Here is a 12270-nt window from a genome sequence, read left to right as displayed (position 1 = left end):
TCTTCTTCATTTTCTTCTTCATTTTTTTCTTCTTTTTTTTTTCTTTTTCTTTTTTCATCTCAGAGCCGACGACAGCAACGACTTCTGACACAAGGACATGGCAACGTGCAAAGGCGTTTTTTTTTTCTCCGTCAGGCATCCCGGGCGGGAGTCTCCGTCTTCACCCCCGTGTTTTTTGCGTGCCCTGTACCTTTCGTATGCCTCACATGCCCTCATAACCCGTACCTACATACAGACATCCCCTCCCGTTCTCGAGGATCTTACTTGGAACTATCGACGGCCCCATTTCTTGGAAGTTGGAGAAACCCTCATTACTGGGATAGTCTCTGGTGTGTGTTTAGGACTACGGAGCGGTGGAACCAAGACATGAAGCGAGGAGTGAAACAACATCAACTTGTGTGTCTTGGGAAACAAAGCGCGATGGATGGTTCGGGAAGACGACAGTGTTATTGCAGATCATATAGGCAATAAAAAAATGGAATGCCGGGGCTATCGGGCTGGAGAGATACTTTGTGTTTTTCTGCTTCCACTTTGGTGTATCGGAACAGTGAATAGAGATTGGAAAAGGGGTAAGGTCAAGTTAAGGCGTCGCGGGCTATTGGGAAGAGGGTAGATAAAGTCCATAGATGCACACATACAGACATATATCTACATACGAACTTAATAAACCTCTACTTACAATAACTTGTTAGTGCTATTATCTCAAACGTCCTCCGCTTCACCATCGCACGACGCCCTTTGGACTACAATAGAAAAAGGACACGCATGTATAAGTGATACCTTGGATCTACCATTCTCAACACGTTTGATTATCCACAACGACCCCTTTAACCCCCCTCCCCTTCTCCTATCTCATGTCGTCCTAGAGCAAGTCACCTACAAAACACAATCATCAAAGACACAACAAAGGCGCTCTTGCGCAGGAGACAGCACGATGGTTGCCCTCGTCAAGTTGTAAATGCTAAAACACCTACAGTGCTCAGGTGAACCCAAGAAGAAAACAAGGGGGTATGGTATATATCCACGTGCATCCCTTGACAAAATCCCACACTCTCGCCTAAACCATCATCTCACTTAAACATGCACACCCCTCATCTATCAAAGATGTAACAATGTCAGAAGCGCACCGAAAGAGAAGAGAACACAACCCCGCCAATGCCGAGACTCGGCAACCCGAAGAAGCCCCAAGTCCGCCTCGCTCCACACTCCTCCTCTGAAATGCGCCTGGGGCGTCCCCTTTCCCATACCATCGTCCAAACCGCTGTCCGTACCTGATGTCCAAAAATCGGCCGAGGACGACAGAAAAGTGTAGAGCCAAAAAATAAAACATTGGATATCGATATGGACAGCAAAGGCAGTGCTCTCGCGTCTCTCTATGTATATCTGACACGTCGCCCAAGTCCCTCACACCTATGCTGCGCCCCAGTTGCGCCCCGGCATAGAATATATCTCTTCCCCATGGCCCAGTGATGAGATTGTAGTCTGCCAACCAGTGCCATCGTGGAATCGTCGTAGATTTTCGACTGTAAAGAAAGTTGAATCCAAATAATAAAACTAGAGGCCTAACCCTCCTCCGCCACGGCCGCAATTTATACAAGAATCATAAGACAGTAAAAGGTGGTCGGAAAAAAAAAAGAAAAAAAAAAAAAAGGTCGATCATGTTCGCCGAGACCAACTCCCATGTTTTCCGAACAAAGCGTGTAGATAGTCTGAAAAGCATCCAGGTAGTGATTTGGACAGTCACGTTCCCTGACAGCCACATGCGATAATATCGAGTTAATTTCCGCGGGGGTTGCTTGCCGCGAGACATCGTCACGAGTGGAAAAGGTCCCAGGCACGCCCGCACAACTGAAGGAACTCGTCTCGTTTTGCCCTCTGCGTCTCGGGGCTGTCGCGTCCTGCTCCAAAGGGACCCCTCCGGGTAGGTGCCGGCCCGTTTCCAAGAGGCGGGCTGGCACCCTCTTCGTACTCCGCTCTCGTCCTCCGCCTGCTGGACGGCTGGCTGGGGTCGGCTGCCCTGGTCCCCGGCAGGGGAGAGGGCGGCGTCGGTGGCTGAGATGGTCCGCCGTAGTGGATAATCTTGGGTAGCAGTTCGGTTCTTCCGCCGGCAAGTTCGACTTGGGCTTCTTCGGCGGATTGATACTCCCTAGGTCTGGTGGGGGGTGGTGGCACTTGTTGTTGGTGTTGGTGTTGTTGTTGGTGTTGCATAGCGGGGGGCGGGTGGCCCGGCGACATCAAAGGGCCCCGGGGCGTGCCGCCGAGGTAAATGGAAACGGGAGCATTGTCCGGGTGACCAGAAAGATCTTGACCAAAGACGTCCGAGATGGGAGGTAGTCGGTTCTTGGTCTGGTTGGCGGGTACGTGATGGATATGTGAGGTGTTGGACAGCGTGGCGGGCTGGTTGGTGATATGGCGGGTGAGGGGCTGCGGATTGTGTCGACCGGTAAACGACTGACCCAGCGGGGCAGACTGGATGACTCTCTCGTGGGCAAACTGCTGAGCAGAAGGGGCTATGATGGAGAGGCCGGGAGGCGCCTTGTTGCGTCGAGACATGCCGGGCGTCTTTGCCGCGAACTGCGAGACGGGATCTCTGCCGGCCATGTCGGGGCCGTCTCCCTTTGCCGACTGTTGTTGCAGCCTCTGCTCGATGAGGTGGCGCTGTTGGTCCCGCACGCTCATGCTACGCTGTACTTGCTCCTGCATGATAGGGTCGTGGGTCACAAAACCGGGGGAGAGGCAGGCAATGCCTACCTCTTGGATGCCGAGTCCTTCGCGGGCAGTCATCGGACGAGCAGTGCCGGGCTGGTTGGAACTGGGTTTTGGGCCCTTCGACAAGTCTAATCTTCTCGGACGATGCCTGGGCGCAGGGAGTTCGGGGGATCGCGGCTCTTTCTTGACCAAAATCTTGGGGGGAGCGCCGCCATTCCGATTTCTGCGGTTGAAACGAAGCGTGTTAGCATCCTGCGAAGAGAGTGCTCGACGGGAAGGGGAAGAGAAGCTTACAAGCTGGGGGGAGAAGATATAGGACCAGATCTCCCTTTGGGGCTGTGGCTGTCGGTGCGAGAAGTGTTCGCGGCTTGAGTGGCCATATTCGCAGACCTGTTCCGTGATGATGGAGAGGGCGGGGGCGGAAAATCGGAGCAACCTGGCTTGTCGTAAGGTGCTGGCGACGGAGCCACGGCGATTGCAGCACTCATAATGGGTGGCAGACCAACGAAGTTCGATGTGGTGTAAAAAAGGACCAAACAAACAAAATTATCTGCGTTTGGACGTCGTAAAGAACCGAAATCTGAGACGTAATCGGCGAGCGGATACCAGACCAGGTTATTGCAAAAGAAAAAGAAAAAAAATGGGAGCGAGACAGCTCCCGAACCACACCGTTGGGTGTCTCTGAGAATTACACAACCTTTGGTGTTCCTTGTCTCGTTGCTAGCTGCGACGACACTGGGAACGTCAAAGCTGTCGTGGAGCGGTCGCGAGGAAGTATTCTTCCAGTCGATTCTGGCCGGTCAAAAATATCGGACGCGTGATTCCCGAAATGCCGAACTGACGCAACTGCCGAGAAGACGGTCCAGCGCGCAACAAACAGTCAAAAATATGTCTCAGGCCTCCGTACCTCAGTTCGTCGGCGGATGACCTGGAGGAAAAGCGGCTGCTGCCGTTTGGGTGGCTTCTCGTTTCCTGTCCCTCAGGACCTTTGTTCCGCTTGTTATCACAACCTCGTTTCCTTCCCTTGCTTGGTTATTTTGCTGTGAATTGGGCGAGCGATAATGCCTTGGCGCCTTCTACCCCGACGAAACCAACGAGACGAGGTGGAAAGGCGAAACTGATCTCCAAGTTCCTTGGATTTGTTGCTCGCTTTGCCAAGACCCTGCCGACAGAAGGATCAGGACGGCAAGTCGAAAGACCAAAAAGAAAAGGTTCTTGATGAGAAGTCGCTGTCGTCTGCGAAATGCTAGTCGCTGTCGCGTGATAGCGCCAATCAAGCCGTACTCGAAATTCCAAAGGCTGATTAGGGACCAAGGCGAACGGTGGTCGTCGATCCAATTAGTTATTGATAATATATGTAATTAAGGCGACCTGTGCGGGCGAATAAGCAACCGAAGAATTGTGTCGTCGGCTCTGTCTGCGCATCGACTACCATTCGACGTTCTCGTCAACCTGTGGTCTCGTCGTCTTCGTTCTCCCTGTCGACTTTCTTCTCTCTCGTTCTTCCTGAGGACCCGAAAGAAAGAGAAGTGAAGAAACGGGAGAGGAAGGAGGAGGATCCGATGGAGTGAAAAAGAGCACGCGCTTGAAACAAAGAGGGGGGAGAAGGGGGAGGAGGAGGGGGGTGTTTGTTTGACGGCGTGGCATGTCCCGTGCAGGGCCAGTGGCAGGGGACGGGATAGGAGGGGCCAGGGGGGGGTGGACGAGGCAAGGGACGGAGAAGGGGGGAGTATCCGAACAAAGATGCACATACGGTACCGAAAGGAAGTACATAGCTATGTAGGTAATATGGATCAGGACTTGGACCCCTGGGTAGAAGGAGGGGTTCTTCGAGCGAGTTTTATGAAGTATTGTCCAGTATGAAAAAGGGGATAGCGCAGCGGAGAGTGTGATACAGAATACAATACAACGTAGAATACACAGTATGGTAACAAAGTCCTCATTATACAGGGTACGTCCATAAGGTACTCAAGATTTCAATAATTCCTTCTTCTTTTTTTTTTCTTTTTCTTTCTTTCTTCCGACCTGTTATTGGATCTATGTGTCTGGTTCTCGTATCCCCTCCCCGTTTCCTTTCGTATTTCTTACCATGTACTACCTCACGCAATTTTGCAGACTTTATTACCTAGACTGCCTCTCTAGCTTGGGAGACTCGGGGAAGGAGGGGGTTCAAATACCTGATTCGGTGGTGCCGATCAGCCAGCCCCAAGGGATTTTTCAACGGCTCGTCGTTTGAGTGCAGTGACATTGCCGGTGATTGTCCTGTAGGGTATGCGTACGTACAGGGTATTTGTACCACGTCCGAAGTACTTCCCACTTCGAACTCAGGACTGAATAATACGAAGTACCTACCTTAGGCATGACCAAGACCTCGACAAGGTGAGAAACGATGCCAATGGCTGGCTCAAGAATGTCGTCGTTCTTGGGCGGTTACACACCCCTGTACTTACATGTCAGTGAAGCCTAGCCCAGAGGATGAAGACCTATTGGGGGCCACCTGGGCTGAACTGGGCAGGAAGATTGATTACCTTACTGGATGGAGTACGGATCGCTACTTGTGGTCGTGGTTGGGTCGCATTGGTTTAATGGGATCTCCGAAAGTGGGTGGGTATGCGACACCGTGAGTGGGGAGGTTGGGGTAACGGTGACTAAGGTAAGGTATGTGGGGTAAGGGGGATTTTCCATCAGGAGTGCAGAGGGAAAGAATGCTGTCAACTGTTTGGACAAAGGATGAACGGTGAACCCCTTATCCTCCCGTAGGCTGTTTTACTTTGATGTTAGCGAGCGACCAGCGCTTCACCAGTAGACTTCAGACGACTTTCAGACCCTCCCGCCGTTTCTGATTTCAGGACCCCTTGTCGCTCCTGCGACAAAAGTGACAAAGACGAGTATCCGTACTCCCACAACCAATTAATAATTACCTCGTACTACCGGAACTACGCCAATATATTCCACATCTCTTACCACCACAGATACATCACATTGCCATATTGCCATATAGGAGCAATATACCTCTCCCCCCACGTCACGAGTTGATGGCTCTCGCATATGTAGCATGCTCGTTGAGTCAACGGGTTGTGGTGACGGTGAGCTTTTTGGGGAGTTCCGTAACGGATTTACTTCGTATTACAGAGTACCGTACTCATCTCAGGGTTCGTTTTGCTGGCCAAAACAGATATCACGAGCTGGCTTAGTAACAACTCATCGCTTCTCACGTCCTTCGTACAATGGCAATGCTTCTTGTCGCCGAGAAGCTGAAAAGAGACAATGCTCTCACATGTCAGCTGTCGGACCTGTGTCACCAGGCCCTGTAATTTCCGTTATACTCAACTGGTCGCGGCCGACACGGTCCTATCGCACGAGGATCAAGCAACCCCTATATTGACCTGCGTTAATCTTCGTATATCGAGAGGGCTGAGCCAGACTCTAGGCAGACACATACGTAAATGATAGTATGGCTCAGGAATCGGGCTCGGATGCTTACCAGTCATCGTCATCCTGTCATTCTCATTTTGCTGAAACCAACACGTGCGGCCCGATCTTTCACTTTCATCCAAACTAATGAATATACTGACTCCTGACCGTTACTAAACGTCTCGTTCGGCTTTCACCAGAAACGTTGCCTTCAACCCACCCCTCCGCCGTGTTTCCATGCCGCCCCTGTCTAATCTTTCAACAAGGGACTTGAAAGGCTGGGCAGGAATGACGATCATTACGAGGTCCGTGCCTGGCGATCTCTGATCTCTGATCTCTGCCCCGCCGCAACGAGTACTCCGCCGCAACGTCTTCCAAACGCGAAAAGCTTCATCGAGATACCTTACCGGCACAACGAATACATCGTACTTCGTACTCGCCCCTTCGCGCATTGCAACATGAGAACCCACTCTGACCAACGTTACGTCGAACCTGATTTCAGATTTCAGATGCCCTGATCGCATTTCGTTGATGACGTACTCTATGCCACCAGACCACAACGGTGACTTGCTGAGAACAAGATACGAGTTGTGAACCGCAATCTGCCGTCAAGTCTCCCTCCCTCCTTTCGGCTATGTCGTGCCTGGATGGTTTGTACAACAACAACTAATTAACAGAGTGTCTGCCAGTCGTGATATCGCCTCCTAATACGGATGGCGTAGAAATACATGCGCAATATTCGTATTCTTTCGAGCGAAAAGAGTGGGAAGAAGAGAATACAACGTAGTTACACCTCGACGAAAGTGCTCCTCCACGCCTATGAAGATTTGGTGGTCGACGGGAGATGGAGCGAAGGATTGAGTTACTTCGTACGGATGTGAGTTTTGAACCCCCCCTACATGAGCCCCCACTCCACCTCACCGTTCTCACCTGCAACTTGCTGTAAGCCATTTCCTTGGCGAAACCATTTCCGTTTCCCCTGCCGAGGTTGCAGCTCAACTGACCATTGCCCCTATCCTGAAACGTGTTGGACATTAATAGCCAATCAAATGTCTTAGCTGCGTAACAACTTTTTTCAACCACGGCCAGGCCAAGTCCGAGGATAAGGTAGTACGGAGTAATAAACCCCCATTATCCATCTTCCCAACCAACACACGTGATGCTTCGTCTCTTGAGCGAGTAATTACAAAGTACGAAGTATTACCAAGTGAAGGCAGAAAGCAACACACGGTACAACAATTCATCCGGTTTAACGAAGAAACCCCATGGCCGGTCTGTTAATGCAGCACGAATATCGTTGCGTATCTACGACCATTTCTTCCGTTATGATGATCACCAAAGTTATGGAACAGTTCGAGTATTTCTGTTCCGTGGGTGACGTGTGTGGAACACGCGACGCGCGACGCCGCCTTTCATGAGAACGGTCATATCGACAAAATTGCAAGGTCGCGAAAGCCCGAGGCGGGAAAGTTCTGACAAGAGCAAAGGAAAAGGAGTATGAAAGTCTTATCCCACGCCTTATCTTCTCACTTCATACCTTAATCGTGGAAATGTTGAGCACCGTGGCGAGCTGCTTCATTACAATGCGTCTTGCCGGCTGCTAGCGGGGGGGATTTTTTTTCATTTCATCTTCAGGGACTCGGGACGAGCGTACGAGCACCGGGCACTCTCAGGCTCGAGTCACAACAGGTCTCATCCCAAGTGCCGCGATCTTGCGACCGTGCCACAGCGCTTGCTCCCATCCTGTGGATACGAAGGACTGAATCCTGGGGCTCGAGACAGCTTCACCCACGTCGACCGAGCCACCTCCGTAAGCCCAGGTTTGAAATACCATCACGTAGTACAAGCTGGAGATTCTAATGTCGACCAAGCCTGATTATGACGTCTTGGTATTAAATGTATATCGCTGTAGAATGTCTGGTCTGAATTGTGACGATGGATTTCGGAACCCGAACCGACCAGTCTGTGGGGAAGGCGTCCTATTGGTTTGTAGGCGTAGTGAAACCCGTTAGAAATCACGTGACCACCACCAAAGTTCGTTTTTTTGCGACTGCCGTACAATGAGTCGCCATCAGGCCTTTGATACTGAGATAATCTCGCCACTAAACACCATAACGAAATCAAAATGCCTGGAAGAACGGATGAAGAAACAAATGCTGATGTGAGGATGGAGGAAGATGGCGCTCCTACATCACATCAGCCTGACAACGAGGAGGAGTTTGAAGATGCGCAGCAGTTCCCAGAAGAAGAGGATGAGGAGGACGACAGTGAACAGCGGGTTAGGATTGTACGTCTTCGCCTTCCCCTTTCACGTTATCATAATGTAAAGCGACTCCTATCGTCGAAGACTAATGCGAAACAAAAGCTTCCCGGCTCTACCGACTCAGCTGCCTCATTCGAGTTCCGCAACGAAAATCACACCCTGGGTAACGCACTCAGATATATCATCATGAAGAAGTATGTCCCATCCACCCTGCTTACAAGCCGCTCCGGAGAACTAACTCATCGTACAGCCCCGACGTGGAGTTTTGCGCCTACTCCATCCCTCACCCGTCTGAGCCCCTCATGAACCTTAGGATTCAGACCTACGGTATGTCCTCCCTCAGATGTTAACCCGATTTCGAGCGTCACCCGCCTGCTGACACTTGCCAGATGGGACGGCTGTGGCGGCTCTCTCCAAAGGGCTCAAGGATCTGCAGGATATGTGTGACCACATGTTCGAGGAATTTTCCAGGACCCGCGACGCGTTTCTCAATGAGATGCGCGATTGATGTTGAAGGGCGGAGCGGCGTCAAACTTCATTCAGCTCTGCATCTTGGGGCGTTACAGGATATCAAAACAAATTAGACCGGCGTTTCTTGGTGTTTGGTTGAAACAAAAAAAAAAAAAAGTAATCACGTCTGATTCTATTCGTCTTAGATACACTTGGCACCCCTCACATCCACGCTCCTGTCCTAGTTGCGACCCTGGTGTGGAAATCTTGTTAGTGTCGTAGACGGGGAGAGGTATGGTATAGTTCCCAAGTTGGGCTCCCATCTTACCTCCAAGAACCCAGTCATGAAGTTCTTCGGCAGCCTCTCGTCTCCTCTGAAGTTCTCGTCCTTGAAGTACGACATGATGTGTGTCGTCTGGCGCCAAAAGTTCATCGTCTCCTGTAGAAACCGCATTTAGCGCCCCCAGTCCTATTGGGCGGGGAAGACGTATCGGGTCCCTCAAAGAGGCTCCGCTCGACGCACCTGGTAGTCGTTATTGCTCTTGGAAATCAACACGTCCACGAGGGCGAGTTTCTGCGTGAACCGGTGGCGCTCAAACTCCTCTCGGATTCGGGTCCTGATCACAGAGATGGGGAGCGGGATGTTGTACATGGTCTGAATCTCGGGCGCCTGCACGTCACTCGCTCATCAGCACATGACGGACATTTATTTGTGGATTTCCCGTCGTCGGTATGGGAATGCTGTGATGTTCGGGTTTCGCGGGGGGTTCGCGAAGGCGTACCGCTCGGATCCAGTCTCGGTAGGAGTGAAGGACTCGTCGCCTGGCGTCGGCCCAATTGACGGCTATTCAGGAGGTTAGCGATGTTCTGCGCCAGATGAATGGCTGATACTGACACTGGCGAGTCCTCACCGCATATAGCGTCGGTGTGATGGCCATGGTGGGCAGTCAATGCTGTTCCGGGCTGACTGCTTGGAGTGGTTCGTCGTTGCAGTTTCGAGGAGCTTCAATGCGTCTTCCAAGGTGGGTTGGGTCGGTCCGAGAGCGATTAGAATCACGTGACCCGTTTTCTTGCACCGCCACACGTTTCCCAAGCCTTTTACCTGGGTCTACCACAATGTGCACTTTGTCTTTGAACATCCAACCTACCACCAACACCGCGAATACATTCCGCTCCCGCTCGCGATTTCCCCATCTTCGGAACTGTGAAGATTTCAGCATCTCATAACGAACCATTACTGCACATCCAGCGTCTCCTTCGGTAACAATGCCGCCTATCCGCAACGCGTCGAAGCGCAAGCCGCCTCCAGAAGGCTTCGAAGACATCGAAGACCAACTCCTCATCTTCCAGAACAAGATGAAAGATGCACATAACAAGCCGCCCCCGACAGGACCGAAACACCAGGCACAGTGGGAAATTTTCCAGATTGCCCACGCGCGGAGCCGCTACGTGTACGATCTGTACTACGAGAAAGAGGCCATCAGCAAAAAGCTGTACGACTGGCTGCTCAAGAACGGATACGCGGATGCGATGCTGATCGCGAAGTGGAAAAAACAAGGCTATGAGAAGGTGAGCATCCACGAATTTGTTTGTGGACATAGCAATGTGGATAACGGCTGACGGATCAACTCGCGTCTACGTAGCTCTGCTGCCTCCGGTGCGTGCAAACGAAAGAGACCAACTTCAACTCGACGTGCGTATGCAGAGTCCCTAAGGCCCAACTGAAGGAGGAGCAAGAAATCCAGTGCGTCAGCTGTGGTTGTCGAGGATGCGCATCGAGCGATTAACGACAGGGACATTATTTCTATCATTCTTTGTCCTCTACGACACTCGAGCTTTGCTGGACCGGCGTTTTTGGCGACAGGGCGCGGCGCAATCGTGAAAGATTTACGAGAGAATTGGTGCGAGAAGCACCGGGCTGACGCAAAGAGGTAGTGATCCTTCTCAATCGACCGTTCAAATATTTTCATGATCGTCGTCGCTAATGAACATAGTCTTCGTGAAATGCGTGATGTCACCTCGCCCCTTGACCGCTCTCTAAACACCACCTACCTCATCCGACCAACCGGCCATCCCAATATCCAACTTTTACGCCGCCCCTGCCTGGCCCCAACTCACCTCTTGGAGAAGCCAGCTTTGCCTCCGCCCCTCCCGAATCGGATGCTATAAGGAACGAACTGTAGCGCAGCCATGGCCCCCGCGAGGCCCTCCATCTCCGTGTCTACCTTACTCGCCGGGCCACCCGTGTCCATTTTGTTATCCGCGCCTGGAGGAGCCGTGGTGTCCCCGTTCTTGGCTCGCCCCGGGCTACCATTTTGGGACGGGGACCCGTCGGTCTGGCTCGATCTTCGTCTTGCGTGCCTCGTGGCCTTGACGTCGGTTTTGGATGTGGTGGACGCCCCGCGCCGACGACCCTTCCCGTGATTGCCGTCTACCAGTAGTGAGCGCCTCCCGTCGATTCCCGTCTTGGTGACCGCAAAGTAAAAATTCCTGGGGTACATGTGCTTGTCAATGAGGTGGAGCCTGCGTTTCTGTGGAGTCAAACACTTCCTCTCACAGCCCTCCACAAAACAGGAGTACTGCCAACGCGCCGTTAGCATTGGGAAACGAGACATCAAGGATTTTTTGAAATGAGAGGTGGGGGAGGAAAGGGGCCGAGATTCGAACGTACCGTATGCTCGCCCCTGTCTCGTCTGACCGCCGCAAAGGAGTCGTGGCATTCCTCGATATGGATGCTTAAAAGGTGGGCTGAGGGGAAGTTACTTCGGCACTCCAGGCAGCGGTTCGTATGTGCTTTGTGGTAGTGCGACTGGTATTCGTCGTAGGAGCCAAAGGCCATGCCCTCTTGGTGTCCCGGCAGATAGCACTTCATTGTGAATTTCGAAGTTGGGGCGTGCTCGGAGGGGTCTAAGATGGCGAATTTGGCGGTGTGGTGGTCATCAGGGTCAGGGTCTACCAGATCGGACCGGTCGTTCGTTTCGTCGTCCGTCGAGGGGTAGTCCGAGTCGAGCTCGTCTTCAGCCTCTCGTGAGCGCTTCATCTTGTCAAATGCATCTGACGATGGGGATTGGGGATGGTTACACTGAGATGGTCGGACACCTTCACAAGGATCCAGCGGTCACTGCGGAGGACTTGATGTGTTTGGGCCCAAAGTCAATGGACGATGTGAAAAGACTGTTTAAAATAAACTGCCAAAAATACTGGTTCCTAGTTCCAAGCCACACACTTGGGTATGCAGGACAAATAAAATCAAGGTGACGGTTGTTATCCGAATGACGGATGAAGAGCGGTGATACTCTTAAGTTGCTGGGTGTGGGTGAACCTCGAAGGGCGGTAAAGATGGCGTTAGGTACTTGGCACAGTGTATTAACTGTGTTGGGTGAGTGTGGGGTATGGTCCGTGTGTCCCGTGCTACCTAGGTACCTATTGTTACG

The 12270-nt window shown here is 51.9% G+C and overlaps 5 protein-coding genes across 5 annotated transcripts; 2 read left to right on the top strand and 3 right to left on the bottom strand.

Moving 5' to 3' along the window:
* Positions 1-1571: 1571 nt before the first annotated feature.
* Positions 1572-3633, bottom strand: SODALDRAFT_163817 (hypothetical protein). The gene is made up of 2 exons (XM_028606953.1): positions 3004-3633; positions 1572-2932 (listed from the first exon to the last, which is right to left on the bottom strand). The coding sequence occupies exons 1-2, from the start codon at positions 3195-3197 to the stop codon at positions 1813-1815; spliced, it is 1314 nt and encodes a 437-aa protein (XP_028466314.1). The 5' UTR covers positions 3198-3633; the 3' UTR covers positions 1572-1812.
* Positions 3634-8198: 4565 nt separating this feature from the next.
* On the top strand, positions 8199-8977 carry SODALDRAFT_333101 (RBP11-like subunits of RNA polymerase). The gene is made up of 4 exons (XM_028611883.1): positions 8199-8410; positions 8489-8580; positions 8637-8713; positions 8776-8977. Exons 1-4 carry the CDS (start codon positions 8249-8251, stop codon positions 8892-8894), a joined length of 450 nt encoding a protein of 149 aa, XP_028466313.1. The 5' UTR covers positions 8199-8248; the 3' UTR covers positions 8895-8977.
* On the bottom strand, positions 8960-9774 carry SODALDRAFT_378700 (NADH-ubiquinone oxidoreductase 14.8 kDa subunit; the record flags this gene model as incomplete). The annotated part of the gene is made up of 5 exons (XM_028614997.1): positions 8960-9089; positions 9165-9275; positions 9360-9506; positions 9619-9680; positions 9732-9774. The coding sequence occupies 5 exons, from the start codon at positions 9772-9774 to the stop codon at positions 9078-9080; spliced, it is 375 nt and encodes a 124-aa protein (XP_028466312.1). The 3' UTR covers positions 8960-9077.
* Positions 9775-10102: 328 nt separating this feature from the next.
* Positions 10103-10907, top strand: SODALDRAFT_311296 (cell cycle control protein cwf14; the record flags this gene model as incomplete). Its single annotated transcript, XM_028609164.1, has 2 exons — positions 10103-10405; positions 10480-10907. The coding sequence occupies 2 exons, from the start codon at positions 10103-10105 to the stop codon at positions 10621-10623; spliced, it is 447 nt and encodes a 148-aa protein (XP_028466311.1). The 3' UTR covers positions 10624-10907.
* A 43-nt stretch (positions 10908-10950) lies between these two features.
* On the bottom strand, positions 10951-11876 carry SODALDRAFT_278025 (hypothetical protein; the record flags this gene model as incomplete). The annotated part of the gene is made up of 2 exons (XM_028608093.1): positions 10951-11415; positions 11508-11876. 2 exons carry the CDS (start codon positions 11874-11876, stop codon positions 10951-10953), a joined length of 834 nt encoding a protein of 277 aa, XP_028466310.1.
* Between the last annotated feature and the right edge of the window lie 394 nt (positions 11877-12270).

This window comes from Sodiomyces alkalinus (assembly GCF_003711515.1).
Source record: "Sodiomyces alkalinus F11 unplaced genomic scaffold SODALscaffold_5, whole genome shotgun sequence".
Taxonomy (NCBI): Eukaryota; Fungi; Ascomycota; class Sordariomycetes; order Glomerellales; family Plectosphaerellaceae; genus Sodiomyces; species Sodiomyces alkalinus.
Note: the sequence above shows the minus strand (reverse complement) of the source record. Positions and strands in the feature narration are given on the sequence as shown.

Bases quoted from the DNA above. Each gene is read 5' to 3' on its own strand.
- SODALDRAFT_163817 (XM_028606953.1), bottom strand. From the start codon at position 3,197: ATGAGTGCTGCAATCGCCGTGGCTCCGTCGCCAGCACCTTACGACAAG. The intron at 2,933-3,003 runs GTAAGCTTCTCT...TTTCAACCGCAG, and splicing joins ATATCTTCTCCCCCCAGCTT to AAATCGGAATGGCGGCGCTC.
- SODALDRAFT_333101 (XM_028611883.1), top strand. From the start codon at position 8,249: ATGCCTGGAAGAACGGATGAAGAAACAAATGCTGATGTGAGGATGGAG. The intron at 8,411-8,488 runs GTACGTCTTCGC...GCGAAACAAAAG, and splicing joins GTGAACAGCGGGTTAGGATT to CTTCCCGGCTCTACCGACTC. The intron at 8,714-8,775 runs GTATGTCCTCCC...GACACTTGCCAG, and splicing joins CCTTAGGATTCAGACCTACG to ATGGGACGGCTGTGGCGGCT.